At 40.4% G+C, this 14,666-nt stretch overlaps 2 protein-coding genes across 2 annotated transcripts; both read right to left on the minus strand.

The window, feature by feature from the left end:
* Window positions 1-1,251: 1,251 nt before the first annotated feature.
* On the minus strand, window positions 1,252-6,859 carry cnp (2',3'-cyclic nucleotide 3' phosphodiesterase). The gene is made up of 4 exons (XM_067615757.1): window positions 6,710-6,859; window positions 3,143-4,714; window positions 2,902-3,029; window positions 1,252-2,736 (listed from the first exon to the last, which is right to left on the minus strand). The coding sequence occupies exons 2-4, from the start codon at window positions 4,674-4,676 to the stop codon at window positions 2,272-2,274; spliced, it is 2,127 nt and encodes a 708-aa protein (XP_067471858.1). The 5' UTR covers window positions 4,677-4,714; window positions 6,710-6,859; the 3' UTR covers window positions 1,252-2,271.
* Window positions 6,860-10,857: 3,998 nt separating this feature from the next.
* On the minus strand, window positions 10,858-14,230 carry odad4 (outer dynein arm docking complex subunit 4). Its single transcript, XM_067570769.1, has 11 exons — window positions 13,996-14,230; window positions 13,777-13,908; window positions 13,471-13,624; window positions 13,315-13,376; window positions 12,864-13,014; window positions 12,442-12,642; window positions 12,151-12,358; window positions 11,977-12,063; window positions 11,615-11,811; window positions 11,385-11,485; window positions 10,858-11,300 (listed from the first exon to the last, which is right to left on the minus strand). Exons 1-11 carry the CDS (start codon window positions 14,119-14,121, stop codon window positions 11,265-11,267), a joined length of 1,455 nt encoding a protein of 484 aa, XP_067426870.1. The 5' UTR covers window positions 14,122-14,230; the 3' UTR covers window positions 10,858-11,264.
* Window positions 14,231-14,666: the final 436 nt, after the last annotated feature.

The following is a 14,666-nucleotide window of genomic DNA, read 5'->3' on the forward strand; positions in this document are numbered from 1 at the left end:
TCATCATCATCATCATTATATCTTCAACTTTATCAGAAGACACAATTATATATATATAAAATATTATTATTGCTATGTTAGTTTCGAATTTTAATTTTAAAAAGTAAATTATTCTTATTGTTAGCTTGTGTAGCTGACACACTTTCATAACAACTTCAAGATAAAATAAATGCACTTTTCCCGTTTTCATTGAAGCCTAAAGTAGCTCCACGCACCACCAAAAAAACGCCACCGAGAAATTGGCTTTGTTAATAAAAGTGCAATTTTGGTAATGGGTTTTGATTAAAAGTGTCTGGATTTTCCGGCAATTTCAAAGAGCACCTGAAGGTCTCATAAATTTCTTCACAAAGCTCACACGTACCACTACAGGAGAAAACAGGGCAATTATCGGTCGCTGGCGTTGATTGGTTGACACTGTTCTTTATCTACACAGCAGCCAATGAGGAAATCATCTGATCACACAACCAGCACACACAGACTCTTGCACTGACAATATGGACTTCAAGGGTTAATAAATTGTGGTAGTGACATGTAGTTCATGGTCTTTCACCTGTCCTTGGCCTAAAACAGTAACAAGTAGTTTTTGTTTTGATAGTTTTGAAGTTGCATGTGTAAAATAAGTTTAAGTAACTTGTGTTTGTATATTTTCGTACAGTGGGAGCAGCAGATTGTGTGGCAACAATGGCTGTCCACCTGTTCATGCAAAAATAATTATATCAAGCATTATAAATAACGAGCACAAATGCAATATTGGAGGATTTAAGAGAATTTATGAATGCAAAACAGAATAAGAGAAATGCAGAGACACTGTGATGCACCTTTGTGGTAGCTTATAGGTCACTGGAGTGTTGATATTACAGCTGAGCACTTACTCAATCACACTTATCAGCTTTTGGCAGTTGTAATGTCTAAATTTTGTACCATTTTGACTGTGCCAGATTCTTATGCAAGGACAAGCTAAAGGGAGACCAGTCTCAGACAAATGGCGTAATCCAGTCTGTGATACAATGTTTGAAATTACAATATTTAGATAGTCATGGGTGGATATTTTGGTTAGAAAACATCTTACCACAAAGCGCCTGATCTCTTTTTTCCAGCACTATACAAGTGATGAGTGCCCTCTGCTGGTTCACAAAGTTAACTACAAGTCCATGCTGTCAAAAATTTACCACGTGCAGTAAAAACTGACCTAGTTACCAGCCTGCATTACTAGTCACCGAGCTGCATTAACGGGACTGAACACACAGCAAATTTCATTCCTGGAGCAAAGCATGTTCTTTTTTATTAAGTGTACAAAACAAGTGCAAAAATAGTGATTCATAAGAGCTACACAAAGTAGGACTTGCCCTTCAAAAACTACAGTCACAGAGGATACAAATCAAAAAAATGCAATACATGAAGTGCTGTTCGAAGAGAATAAAAAGGGATCGATGGTGCAGTCTTGCGCAGTAGAAAAGATTCCAAAACATGGACTTGGATTCACAGCATTTGAATAAGTACTAAGTGCAAGCTGTTGAAACGAACACCAAATTCACCAGCATTCTCCCTTTCAAACTATGCACAGTGCAAAGATTTTACAAGGAGGGATCTCTATAAATGACATTCATTCTAATACACTTAATCAAATAGATAACTTTGGCCCATATGCTATTTTAAACATTTACTTCCTAAGCTGTGCACACACACTTGCAGGGAAATGACAGCTAGTTTTTTTTTTTTGTTTGTTTTGTTTTATTTATTATTATTACTTACAACTAAGCCAAAGTAAACCACCAGACATAATTCTGTCAAAGAGGCAGAGCTACTTAAAGCAGGTCAGAAATGTGTTAATATGTTGATACCATTAACCAGGGATGCATGCTATGAAAGTACATCGTTTATCATTCACATCTGAGTACGGAGAAACACTGAAATGTATAGAAGATGAAATCTAAGTTTTTGGATAACTGTGGAGCTGTGGGAGGAGGCTATACTACCTTACTCTAAAACTGCAGCTAACAACGCCTCAGCAAATAACCAGGTACTGCAGCTCTGGCACTGATATGTGTAAGAGGATACCGAACAAGGTTAACAACAACAAGCCTAACTGGATTGAAGGCATTTTTGGGTTGTGGTGCAAATCAACAGTAAAAAGGCACACAGCTCGTGGATTTAGGGTGGCTATAACTGAAACCCTAAACACTGCACAGACACACAAATCTTACACAGAGTAAGCCTACATCTTAATTCACCAGTCATCCCAAGCCACGCATCCCCCCCATGTTTTGCCATTTACAATATGGTGCACTTTGACTTCTTTTTCTTCTCAGGTTCTTTTTTGGTCGTGTCGGACTCCTTGCGCCTGTAGAAGCTGGAGAAGCAAGCTGGGGCGCAGATGGGCTCCCTGAGGCTGAGCAGCCACCTTCCCTCTCCGTAATAGGTCAGCGAGCCGAGCTCCATCTCCTCGACCAGCTCCCCCTGCTGGCCTTCCTGCTGCAGGGCCAGGATACCGAGCAGATCCAGACCTGTTTGAACTGGCTGGACACCCTCTGCGCAGCCCAGAGTAACGTGGGCGCGGCTTCCCAGAGGCAGGGAGGCAGCTGCGGGGACAGCAGACTCTGCCTCCTTTTCGGCGTCGGCTGGCCACAGCAAAAGCTGCTCCTCGGTGAGGGACACTCTGGCACCGAAAGTGCGAGGAGTGACAAACAGAGAGCTCAGCGACAGCTCGAACGCAGAACCATAGTAATCTGTAACAGCCTAGAGAGAGGAAGAAAGGAAATGATGAGGAAATATCACAGAATCAACTCTGATACAAAACACATTACATTGCTACATTTGCTCAATGCAAGAAAGAAGTACTAAAGTAATAAATTAATGTGCTGCAAGTTTTCTATAATCAATCTATTAGCTTAAATAGCTTACTGGATTCTGTGCATACTCTTTGGCACCCTCTGCCTTTCCATAGTCACAGAATTTTGTGGTGCAATGGAGGGTTCCTTTGGCTTTAAAGTACTGCTCCAGATCCACCTCCTTCTCAGCTTTCCCAGTGACTGTAAACACAAAAACAAGATCAGTTGCATCCAAATATTTAAGACATTAATCTGCTCCAGACATGTGTATAAACCTTGATAACACATGAAACACAACTTTAAACAAAACTCACAGTCAACAGAGTGTTTCTTGAAGGCCTCCAGGGTGTCCAGCGTTTTCAGAAAGTCCATTGACGTGCACCTAATCTTATCCTGGATTGAGGAGAGAAGAAACCAGCCAAAGTAAAGAGGAAGGGACATTTCCTCGAGTTGACCACTCATGGCTTCCATCTGGGCCTCCTCCAGTCCACGCTTGGTCTTCTTTTTCAGCTGTGCTACATCCCTGCTCCATTCCGTACGCGGCTCCAAGAAGACGACGACAAGGTGGTGCTCCCTGGCGATCTCCCCCAGGCGGGCCAGCCGATCCTGGGTGTGGTTGGTGTCATCGACCACTATCAGCACAGAGGAAGCCGGTCCTGCACTGCAACAGGCCACCACAGCTTCATCCACAGCCTTGTATCCATCCACAGAGGATTCTGGATTCTCTGGTTTAACACCGTGGTCGTCAGCACAGATGACAGTGCAGTGGTCTTTGTAGGTATCGGCTATGGCGCACGCCAAGAAGCTTTTGCCGCTTCCCGGAAGGCCTCTGATGACAACAAGGGTACGAGAGCTCAGCAGGGCATCTTTGGTCTGCTCTCGCTCCAGGAGGGGAAAAGACAGGGAGCCAGTCGCAGGGACTGTATCCTCTTCCTTTTCGGGTTCAGCATCTTTCTGCTCAGATTTAGCACCTTCTGCCGCCGCTGGCTCGGCTCCCTTCTGAGTATCAGACTCATCTGACTTTTCGGGTTCTTTCTTCTCGTCTCCTGCAGGTTTCATGTTCCCAGCCTCTGTCGGCTTGTCTGAGGAAGCTTCTGCCACCAACACAGTATCTCCTGCTGCTCCTTGTTTTTCTTCCCCTTCCTTTGTAGGCTCACCTACGACATCGTTTTCTGCCATCCCCGCTTTAACAACTTCTTCTGCCCCAGTTTCCATTGTAGTCTTCAGTTCTGCCTCAGTGTCCACTTGCTCTGGTGCCTTCTCTTCTTGTTTGGGTGGCTGTGTATCTACTGGCTGCTGCAGCGTGGCTGGTTCAGGTAATGTTTGCTCTGGCAGCTCCGCCTCTGGAACCGATTCCGGCAATTCATCTGGCTCTGGTACAGGGGTGCTCTCTGCCAGAGGCGTTTGCATAGGCAAAGGTTCTGGGTTTTTCTCTGGCACAGGCTGCTGTTCAGGCTGAATGTTTTCTGGTTCTGGGTCTAAAGCTGCAACTGGGTCAGAGATCTTTTCAGATGACTCATCTGGTTCTGGTGGTGCCACCGCAACAGGCACCGACTCAGATTTTTCTTTGGGCAAGCTGTCCTCAATCTCCATTTCTGTTTTTTCATCAGACACTGTAACACTTTCAGTCACAATCAACTCTTCTGTTTCTTTCAAGTTTGTTACTTCACTATCATGACCATTCACTGCCAGCTGCTCAGTCTCTTCATCGGCAGCTGGTGGCTTCTCAGGCTCTGTGGATTCCTCTGGCGCCTCCAGTTTTGACACAACCTCTTTTTCCATTACAGCCTCCTCTTGCTGTGGAGTCTCTGACGCATCTAAAACCTCGCCGCTCTTTTCAGTATCCATGTCTGGCTTAAAGTCCGACTTTACACACCACCATGTACCTTAAATATAATCATTAAAAGAAAGAGAGAGAGAAGTCCAAATGTGACTCAACACATACAAGCTTCAGCAACTAGTTCCCATCCACAACAACTTGAAGAGTGCAGGACATTTAAGGGGTTTTTTTTTCTATTAAATTAATCCAACACTCATCTAATTAAGGCATAAAAAGTTTGGATAGTGAACAAAGGCTGCAGCTGGATGTTATTCATCAATCCATGTTTTTTTTATTCTGTACTGCAACATATCTAAATTAAATCTGACTGAAATGGATTAACCTAGTTACGTTTTGGGCTTGGCAGTGTCTCAAGAGAATAAACATTACAGTTATATGGAAATGTAACCAATTTGGCATTTAATATCTGAAAAGCGGTTTTAAAAAAAAGAATATTTTGCCTCATTACTAATCATAAACAAACATAATTTAAGAGGCAGCAGTGGCCTAAAAAAAGGTTAGAGAAGCAAGCTTGTAACCAGAGGGTCACTGGTTCAATCCCCCGGACCGGCAGGATAAATCTGGGTGGGGGAAAAGTGAAGACGCAGCGGTTGCCCCTCCCTCGTTACCACCGCTGAGTTGCCCTTGAGCAAGGCCCTTCATCCCAGCTGCTCCAGTGGAGCTGCTCAGTGGCCGGCAGATCGGACTACTGTGGTTTTACTGGGCAGCTTCCAGGTATAAATGTGTAACTGAATGCGGTCAGGGCGTTCCTGAAGAAAAGAGCAGCACAGCTCTCGGAGAAACTCCTCCCTATACATAAAAGGTTAAAAAAATAAATTTTGATGCAGTAGCTTCTTAAACTGGCACAATTTTAAATATCTAGATGCGCAGGCAAAATGAGAATGACTCACTTTTTTTTTTTTTTTACATGCTGAATTTGCAACTATGTTCATCTCTGACTGCATTTTTTAAACCACTAGGCCAAAATCAAACAGTTTTGAGGATTGTTGTCATTATCTCTGAAACTGGAAGTTACTCAATATCAATATCAAAAAAAAAAAAGGGTGGGGTTTTAGATTGTGGATGTTTTTATGATGCATTACACACTGCCATCTTTCAAAAATAAATAAAAAAATGGATGTGCAGGAGGTGGACACAATAGCATACCCCTGGCACATACAGCTCACACCAAATTTTAGTTTCCAATTGAGTGTTTGGACACCAGATGCTGTATTTAAACGTTGCATGGAGACATGACGAACAGCGCCAGCAAACATAGACAAAGGGTAGTTAAGAAAATGGGGCATCGCGGATAAAGTGTGATTACTTCATAGTACAGCGACCTCCACCGTGTGGCAGGTTATTTCTCCCCCCAAATGTCAGTTTCAGATTTGTTACTAAACACTGGGTCAAAACAGATGTGCGAAACCACATCGTGTCATGAGACAGAAGGGGAAGCTCTCATGTAAGTAACAAAGACCAGTTGGCTAATATTAAACACAGAATTTTTTCCAAAGCTTGTAATTCACAACGACTGAAATCAAAACAGATGGCAAAATAGCGGAATAGTCACTTTCAGATTTATTGAACCCCATCACGTTTTTTTAAGCAAGGTACAGTAAATGGCGCAGTGAGTGAGAGGATGGTTTTATCTTTTTTTTTTTTGTTTTAAAGGCAAGTTTGCACTAAATAATACATTCAGTTAACAAAAGCTACGATTTTAAAATGTTCCCAGGCCGCGTCCAAGTGAGCTCAAATGTTTTTTGACAGAGAGAATCGATGGATTTTACAGATAACATTTTACTACGTGCACAATGTGGCCAGGCGGGGAGTGGCGTGCACCTAACGTTAGCACGCCAGACAAAAACAATTTAGCCTGGCAGTCAGAACATTTGGCAATAACATTACCATCTCCAGCGCCACGTTTGCTGTTTCTCTGGCGTATAAAAGTCACTGCGTGTTGCCGGAACAACTTCTCTTTAGGCAGTTTGTGTAAAACAGCGATTGAAAGAGATGCAGAATACTGTCAGAAGGGGCTTTTGTTTGGAAAATGCCAGCTTACCAGTTACGCTGCAGTGAAGCTGTCGGTGGTGCCGCTGACCACGCGTTTCTCTCTCTGGATACAATGACAAGGCAATCCTGAGCACAGACGTGCACCCGCTTCACTCTTCAAGAAAACGGGAGGTGGGGTGTGGGGGGGTGGTGGGGGGTGATTTCCGGGAACGCGCACATAGGCGGGGCCACGGACACGCCCTTGAAGACCGGAAGAGGGTAAAAACTGAAATATTAAAAATAGTTTTTTATATACCACTGCATATATTTTTTTAATTTTTTCCACTTATTATTATTATCATTATTATTATTGTTATTATTATCATTATTATCATTATTATTATGTATTTTTGAAAGTGATCATGAATAGAACATCAATATTATTAATATTATTATTAATAATAACAATAATAATAATGATGATGATGATGATGATGATGATGGGCTCAACTTTAATTTATTTTGGAAAACTGATTTATGTTAATTTAGCTTTTTAACGTTATTTATTGTATTGTTTACAATTTATATATTTTAATGTATTTTCTTATTTTTAATAGTTTTATTGTATGGCTTTGTTTGTTTGTTTGTTTGTTTGTTTTCTGTTACTCAGACACAGGCCAAGGTTTTTAATACCATGGTTGACTTGCCTTGTTATTTGTAAATGTATTGTTTAATAAAGCATTAAAAAAATAAGGATGCGCTCGTATTGCATGCCTGTTTGTTATTAATACGAATAAAAAAATTCAATATCAACAAACACACATACCTCGTGAGCTAGCCTGGCATCATTGGACCAATCCGCAAGGGGCGTTATCAACAGGATAGACCGACAACCAATCAGAGCAAGGAAACGCGTGACGTAACTCCTAGCGACGTATCCTTCTCTACAGTCAGCGATATTTTTTCTTCCCAGGATTGCAAAGTCATGACCCGCCCTACTCTGCCTCTGATTGGCTCATCCTGATATTCTTATCGTCACCCTAACCAATCACACTCCTTATGCCTAAACCTAACCAATCCAACAAACGAAGGCAATGAGTACTAGCCAATCAGAGGCAGAGGAGGGCGGGTCATGACTTTGCCATGCGCCATCCTTTCGGGAAAAAAAAACACAGTCATTGTATCGACCCCGCCCCATATTAGATAAACGGTTGTGATTGGCTCGACCCGGGCCAGGTCGACTGGAAGTCTGTCTGAACGGGAGGGGGGCCAAACCATGCTCTTATAATCCATCAATGAGCCAGACGTATCTGCCAGAGCAAATACAACATGAGCTCGCAGATTCGTCTGGTTCCCAGGCTATTCTTGAGCTGGTGTAAACCACAATCACGTCATATGCGATGCCACTCCTATCCCAAAAAAGTAGGCGTCACTATAGGGAGATTTCACATAGTCCTCAGTTTTTGGGTCTAGTGTAGTAAACTATGCAAACACTGACATGCACCCCTTTACTGTCAGACAGCAATCCACTTCTTTCAGATCACAATCAAATATGTTCTTTAAACTCTCAGCTCAAATGAGTGACACAAAAACCAGTAAGCTGTATAAACTAAATCGTATACATATGGGCCCCAGGCAGTGGAGACAAAGTCATTATGGCCTTGAACTCACCTGATCTGATGAATGACATATCAATATGTGAACAAAATCAATATTTTCCTACCAGAGATGGTGTAAACAAGGCCACTGATGATATCAATATGATATTTCATAAGGCAGCTATTAAAGCCGAACTTATAAAACAAAAAACTGGAGCCTTCAAAAAGGGAAAATGCTGACAAATGGTTTGATCGAGAATGCAAGTCCATCAGAAAAAAAAAAAGGAAATGAAAAACATCTCCAACCAAACAACCCAGACTTACGCATGAAGCACAATGAAATTTTAAGCAAACATAAACATACAATTAGGAACAAAAAACAAAATTATCCCCACATGAAACTTGAAGATATTGAGAACACCATTATTCAAAATCAATTCTGGGATATGTGGAACAAATTCAACACAAAGCAACCACAATCCAAAATGGTAACATCTGGAGAGCACATTAAGAAAATCTGCACAAAGAAATACCAATAAATCTGACTAATTCAGATCAATGCATTATAAAAGAAAAAAAAACTCCCAACATTATAAGAAACAATTAAAGACAACTGAAACCCCTTTCATTTCCCAATTTCTGGGCAAGAATTGACCACACAGACAAAATTTCTCTGGCCAAAGAAAGCTTGTGGTCCAGACAGCATTTAAAAATGAAATGCTCAAATGCAGCACAACAGAGATGCAGGGTGCATTGTTGAAGTTGCTCAATATCGTATTACAGTCAGGATGTTTTCCTGTCATCTGTTGCATAAGACTCATTTCCCCTATTCATAAGAGTGGGGACAAATTAGACCCTTGTAAGTACAGTGGCATCTGTGTCAGCAGTTGTCTGGGTAAATTATTCTGTAGTATTATAAATGAAAGAATACTAGATTTCCCGGACAAACACTGTACACCAAACAAAAAATGGTAGATATTAACTTGTTTTACTGACTTTAAGAAATGAACTTGTTCAGTTGGATCAATGTGCTGCTCCTGGCCTCTCCCTCCCACATAAAGAGGTGAAGTCTCTGTTTTATGTTGATGACCTTATTCTACTGTCTCCTACTGAACAAGGACTACATCAACAGCTGGACATAGTAGAAAAGTCCTGTCAGAACTGGGCCCTGGCAGGAAATATGAAGAGAACTAATGGCATGATTTTTCAAAAATGCCCCAGGTGTCAGGAGAACAAGTACCAGTTTGCCATAAACAATCACATCAATCAACTTAGTGTGAGTTTTATCTACCTTGGTGTAACCATAACAGCATCAGGGAGTTTCAACAAGGTAGTGAGTGCACTAAAAGAAAAAGCTCGAAGACCTCTAAATGCAATTAAGAGAACATTTTATAATTTCCAAATTCCAATTAAAATCTGGCTTAAAATATTTGATAGTGTCATCCTGCCCATTGCGCTGTATGGTAGTGAAGTATGGGGTCTGCTCAGTCATCATGGCTAACCCCGTTGGGACAAACACAGAATACTGCGGATACATTTTACACACACACAGAAAAACATCAACAAATGCATGTAGAGCAGAATTAGGCAGGTACCCGCTGATAATTAACATTCGAAAGAGAGCACTTATATTTTTTAATCACCTTAAATCTAGCCCCCTAGACAACCTCTGCTGCAAAGCCCTCCGAACCCAAGAGCTGAGCCCAGAAATGAGTCCCCTATGTTAGCTGGTGCTGAGACTAACTGTCCCCTTCTCAGTCACACAGCAACACTGCTTTCCAAACACCAATCAGAGTAAACCAAATTATAACACAAGAAACCTATCTGGAACATTGGGAAGAAGATACTACAAGCCAAAGTAGATTACAACGTTATCTGGCCCTAAAAAGAGATTATGAATTGGCAGAATATCTCTCTACTTTCAGAGATAGAAAGCAGAGACAGATCCTATCCAAGTATAGGCTCAATGACCACAGATTGGCAATCGAACAAGGACGACATTAAAAAAAAAATTATGGCAACCAAAAGAGAACAGAATATGTGGTCACTGTTCGACAGGTACCATGCCACAACCTGAGGGACAGTGAATGACAGTGAAATTGTTTTTGTTTTCATTGACTCTTTTCTTTGATGCTTTGACAATATTGTTGTTGTGACATTCATGTCAATAAAGTGAATTTGAATTTGAATTTATAAGACGTTTGCATACATAAGGAAGTTTATCATTGATATTTTATCATTTATCATTAAGACTTCATTTAGGGAACATAACCAAACCATTTTAATTGAAAAGTACACTGTTGTACTTTTTTTTTTTACATTCATGATCAAAATGTAAGATAAAGGGATACAATTTGTAGTAGTTGTTATTCTTTTGTCTCTGATCTACACATAAGCACCATAAGTACTGAAACGGTCATCTGGATGTACTGTAAATCAAACCATGTATGCCTGGAGGTATGTCAGTGTGATACAAACCCCCTGTATTTTATATATTGTGTGACACATTTTCTAGGTATCAGTTTTTCAAAGAATTGTGTCAAAATACAGCATCACAAATAGACGTGGACTGAAACTGAGCAACACTGAAAATACTCACATTTGTTCTCTAAAGGTAATTCTTTGAAATCAAATAGCTTTGGTGAAATGTGACTCTTAATAGAAACACTGCTGAAAAATACTCTTCTTGAGTTCAATTCCCCAAATCATTTCTAGAGCAGTAGGCTAGAGGTACAGCTTGTGAGCACTGTGCAAAATACATATTTGAACTCTTCAGAGAACAGTTTACTTTTACAGTCAATAAAATTGTGAGAGCAATGGTCCCAATATGACTTTAACAGAACCACAATCACAATAACATTTTGAGCACAATTGTTTTTAAGGCTCTTCTCATTTTAAGCAGTTTCTGTGCACTTTCTCTATAAAAAGTCAAATATTTCAGTTGCCCATCTGAAGGAGATTACTTTTATTTGACTTGTTCTGATATATCGACTTCCATTTAATGATCATTCTCTTCTTCAGACATCATCATTGCGGTAGGTGTTGCTTTGCTTCTTCAAGAGCCTGAGAAGAAGAAGAATAAATGTCAGCAATCAAAAATGTCTTCAAACATGACTAAGAAGATGGCAAACAGTTGAAAACAGAGACCTTCTGAATGGCGTTCACGGCAGAGTCGTCTTCTTGCAGCTTGGCGTGGGTCAAAGCTCTCTCAAAGTGGGAGACACACGATTCAAAGTTTCCAAGTTTCACTGAGAGGAAACAGAAGAGTAGCAGTATTATTTATATTTGAAATAGTTAAATATCAAGCCAATAAGCTGGCATGTCACAGTCATCAAAATTTCTAATCTTAAATTTAAAAAAATCAGATAAAGAATTACATTCTGATTGTGCCACCAGAACATTAGCATTAATCTGCCATTTCTCATCAGCGATTTCATCAGCTGCAGCCACTGAGCGGATGCCGTAGTCTCGGGCTTCTTCATGGTGATTAAGCTCCAGGTAACACCGACCAATCTCATGAAACAACCAGGTCTTCTCCAAACCACCGCGGATCAAGGGAATCTTCTTTTCCCAGCTGAATTGAGTAAAGAAAATGGAATAAATGCAGTGTCACCAACATGTAATGCCAGTGTAAAACAATGCAACTTAAACAGAAGTGTGACTAGACAAGTTTACTATTAAATAGCATGTTTTGCCATATCACATAGCACAAAAGTGCAGCATTTTGTTATTTACTTACGTCTCAATGGCCTGTGTTAACTGACCAGTCTGGGCATAGACTCGGCCAATGTTGTCCAGAGCTCTGGACGTCGCTTCAGGGAGTTTGCTGTAGATAAGAAGGATTACTGAACATAAGAACAATCTTGTTTTCATATACAATCATTCCTCTCCTATCATTGCTTCAGATTCTCACCACTGTTCAGCCAACTCCAAGTCTTTTTGATGATGCTCCAGTGCTTTGTCCATATCTCCCAGGCTGATCAAAGCATTACCAATGCAACTGTGCAGGCTTCCCAAAACCTCTTTTTTACTGGGCACATCTCTCTCTGACCATTTTTGCACCATCTTCATGACTTCTTCAGCCTTCTTGAGACTACCTTCTGCGTTTCCAGATGTCAACTCTAAAACGGCAAACATACAGTAAGCATTTTTTCTACTAAAAAGCCACTAAAATGCTACAAATGTAGTCTGAAGCCTGCCTTACCTGTGTCAATTTCATCCAGACTTTTAAGGAAAAACTGAGCAGGTTCACGGGGTGCACTGTGGCAGGGCTTTTTTTTAGGGTCCCGAGCACAGATAGGTTTCTCCTGGCTCCAGAAGTCAGTGCAAGTGTCGAGGTATGTGAGGCAGCTCTGAATGACGTCCTGCAGTCTTTCCCCATCCTTCGTCTTACCTTTTACTAAGTCTGCGGATCATTGTGTATCAGTTTTAAATATTAGTTTATCAAAAGTTAAAAACTAAATTATTGTGGGTTTGAAATAAAGATATCGAGGATTAAAGACTGGAGGAAAAACTAATGGTTTCATAACATCTGAAGCTGCAGTGTACTAATTCTGATTGGCGAATGAAAGGTGTAGAGAAACAAAAGTAAAGTCAGGTGAGAATAGTTAAATAATAATACAGTACCTTCATCTTTCAGCAGGTTTTCTAGATATTTCTTATCGCTGTAAAACTCTCCCAGCAGTTGTTTGGTTGTCTTCTCACTCTTAGGGGTCTTCTGGGTCTGCTTTTTTTTCTCTGTCGTCAGATGCTCAATGGCAGTAATTGGCATTGCCCTCTTTACCAGGCAGTCATTCAGAAATATAATATTGTGCATTAGAAAGGAAGGCAGGGTTGAACTTTACACACACATAACTGTTAAATCTATGGTAACCCACTGGTTGGAAAAGTTATCCTGTGTTATATCAGTCTTTTTTTTCCTGGAAAGGATAAGAAAATCTGTTTTTTGAGGAAAATGAAAAGCTTTTGTGCTGCAACTTCTTGGTGGCTGTGTGTGCAATTATCTTTAGAGGAGATCTGCCTCCAAGATGTCCTGTTAAACACTGGGTTATTAAAGGAGCACCTAACAAAGACTCACCTCCTCATCTTTTTGGAGGAACGATAGGTCTCCCTTGATCTCCAGTTTCACAGAGGAAGGGCCTGTAAGATCGCAGAGAAGAAGAAACGGTTTAGATGTTAGGTGTGACGAGGAATTCCTTAAGCATACATCACAAAATACTATTAAATAACTTACTGCCAACAGAGTTTTCTATGGCCTCCTGTGCTTTTTGGATGCCCAGTCTGAACTCCTGTATTTGCGGACGTAGCTTTTGTCCTCTATGGTAAAACACCAGCGCAAATTCAAATTCTCCCATGTAGTATAAAGCCTCTGCCTTCTGGTACAATCCCTAAAAAACATGATAAATGTTCATGTGCTCCAGTTTTCATAAATCATCCCTTTTGAGTGCTGACTACAGGGCTGTCATAAAGAAGACAGCAATTTTTTTTGTCTTGACAGTGGAAATATGCATCTTTGTAACTTCCTTTTTTTTTTTTTTACCTCGAAAAATGTCTTGTCTTCTTTGAGTGAAGCCTCTGCGTCTCTTAACGCGTCGTCAGGCTGGCCCATCTTCAAGTAACATTTGGATCGACCCACAAAGCAGCTCTTGTCATCAGGCTTCAAAGTCAGCGCCTAAAAAGAGGAACATCCGCAAGTCATACATGCTTTTATAAGTTGCAGTGACAACCATGATGCATTATATAACGTTACTGCCATTACCTTTGTGAAGCTCTCTATAGCCTTCTTATACTCCCCTTTAATGAACAACCAGTCCCCATCGGCCATTAAAGTGGAGAAAACGCCCTTTGGCTTTTGGTCATCGTGCTCTCCGACTGTGTCTGACATTTTCTGACAATTTACTTCCCAACACAACGCTTATGAACAGTTTTCTCGATAATATGAAAGTATCCAGGGACATTAGCGTCTCCAGTTAACTGGTATCCTAGCAACCACAACAAACAGGAAGCGGGGAAACGGCGCCCTCTTCCGCTTGGCTCCGCTTACTACAACTTTATCATATCAAGTTTTCAGCTGTACATTTTTATTTTATGACCATATATTTGTTCATAATAACATTATTATTAATAATAAACATCGATATTAATACTAAAATTGATGTTAGTAGTGATATTGAATCTAAATTTCATCTCATGGTCTTCTCATGAATGCAAATAATCTTGCTATTTATTTCACAAGCTTACATTATTAATTTCTAGTTGACATGGTGTGTAGCTTTGTATTTTGTATAATGTGTCCTGTGTGTTTTTTTGCTTTGTACTGTTTGTTATTGTGCTGTTATGTGTTTTAATTGTAAAGGATTGCAGATGAAAATTAGTTTAAGCTAACTCTGGTGCAGTGCATCAAATGTTAACATTTATGTTTAAAACTAC

Source organism: Thunnus thynnus, chromosome 17 (assembly GCF_963924715.1).
Source record: "Thunnus thynnus chromosome 17, fThuThy2.1, whole genome shotgun sequence".
NCBI lineage: Eukaryota > Metazoa > Chordata > Actinopteri > Scombriformes > Scombridae > Thunnus > Thunnus thynnus.

What these genes read in the sequence shown, in the direction of transcription:
- cnp (XM_067615757.1), bottom strand. Translation starts at nt 4,676, where the DNA reads ATGGATACTGAAAAGAGCGGCGAGGTTTTAGATGCGTCAGAGACTCCA. An exon ending in CAAGAAACACTCTGTTGACT is followed by an intron (nt 3,030 to 3,142) that starts GTGAGTTTTGTT and finishes TTGTGTTTACAG; the next exon opens with TCACTGGGAAAGCTGAGAAG. An exon ending in AAGAGTATGCACAGAATCCA is followed by an intron (nt 2,737 to 2,901) that starts GTAAGCTATTTA and finishes TCCTCTCTCTAG; the next exon opens with GCTGTTACAGATTACTATGG.
- odad4 (XM_067570769.1), bottom strand. Translation starts at nt 14,121, where the DNA reads ATGTCAGACACAGTCGGAGAGCACGATGACCAAAAGCCAAAGGGCGTT. An exon ending in TTGGAGTTGGCTGAACAGTG is followed by an intron (nt 12,064 to 12,150) that starts GTGAGAATCTGA and finishes TCTTATCTACAG; the next exon opens with CAAACTCCCTGAAGCGACGT. An exon ending in TTAACACAGGCCATTGAGAC is followed by an intron (nt 11,812 to 11,976) that starts GTAAGTAAATAA and finishes TACTCAATTCAG; the next exon opens with CTGGGAAAAGAAGATTCCCT.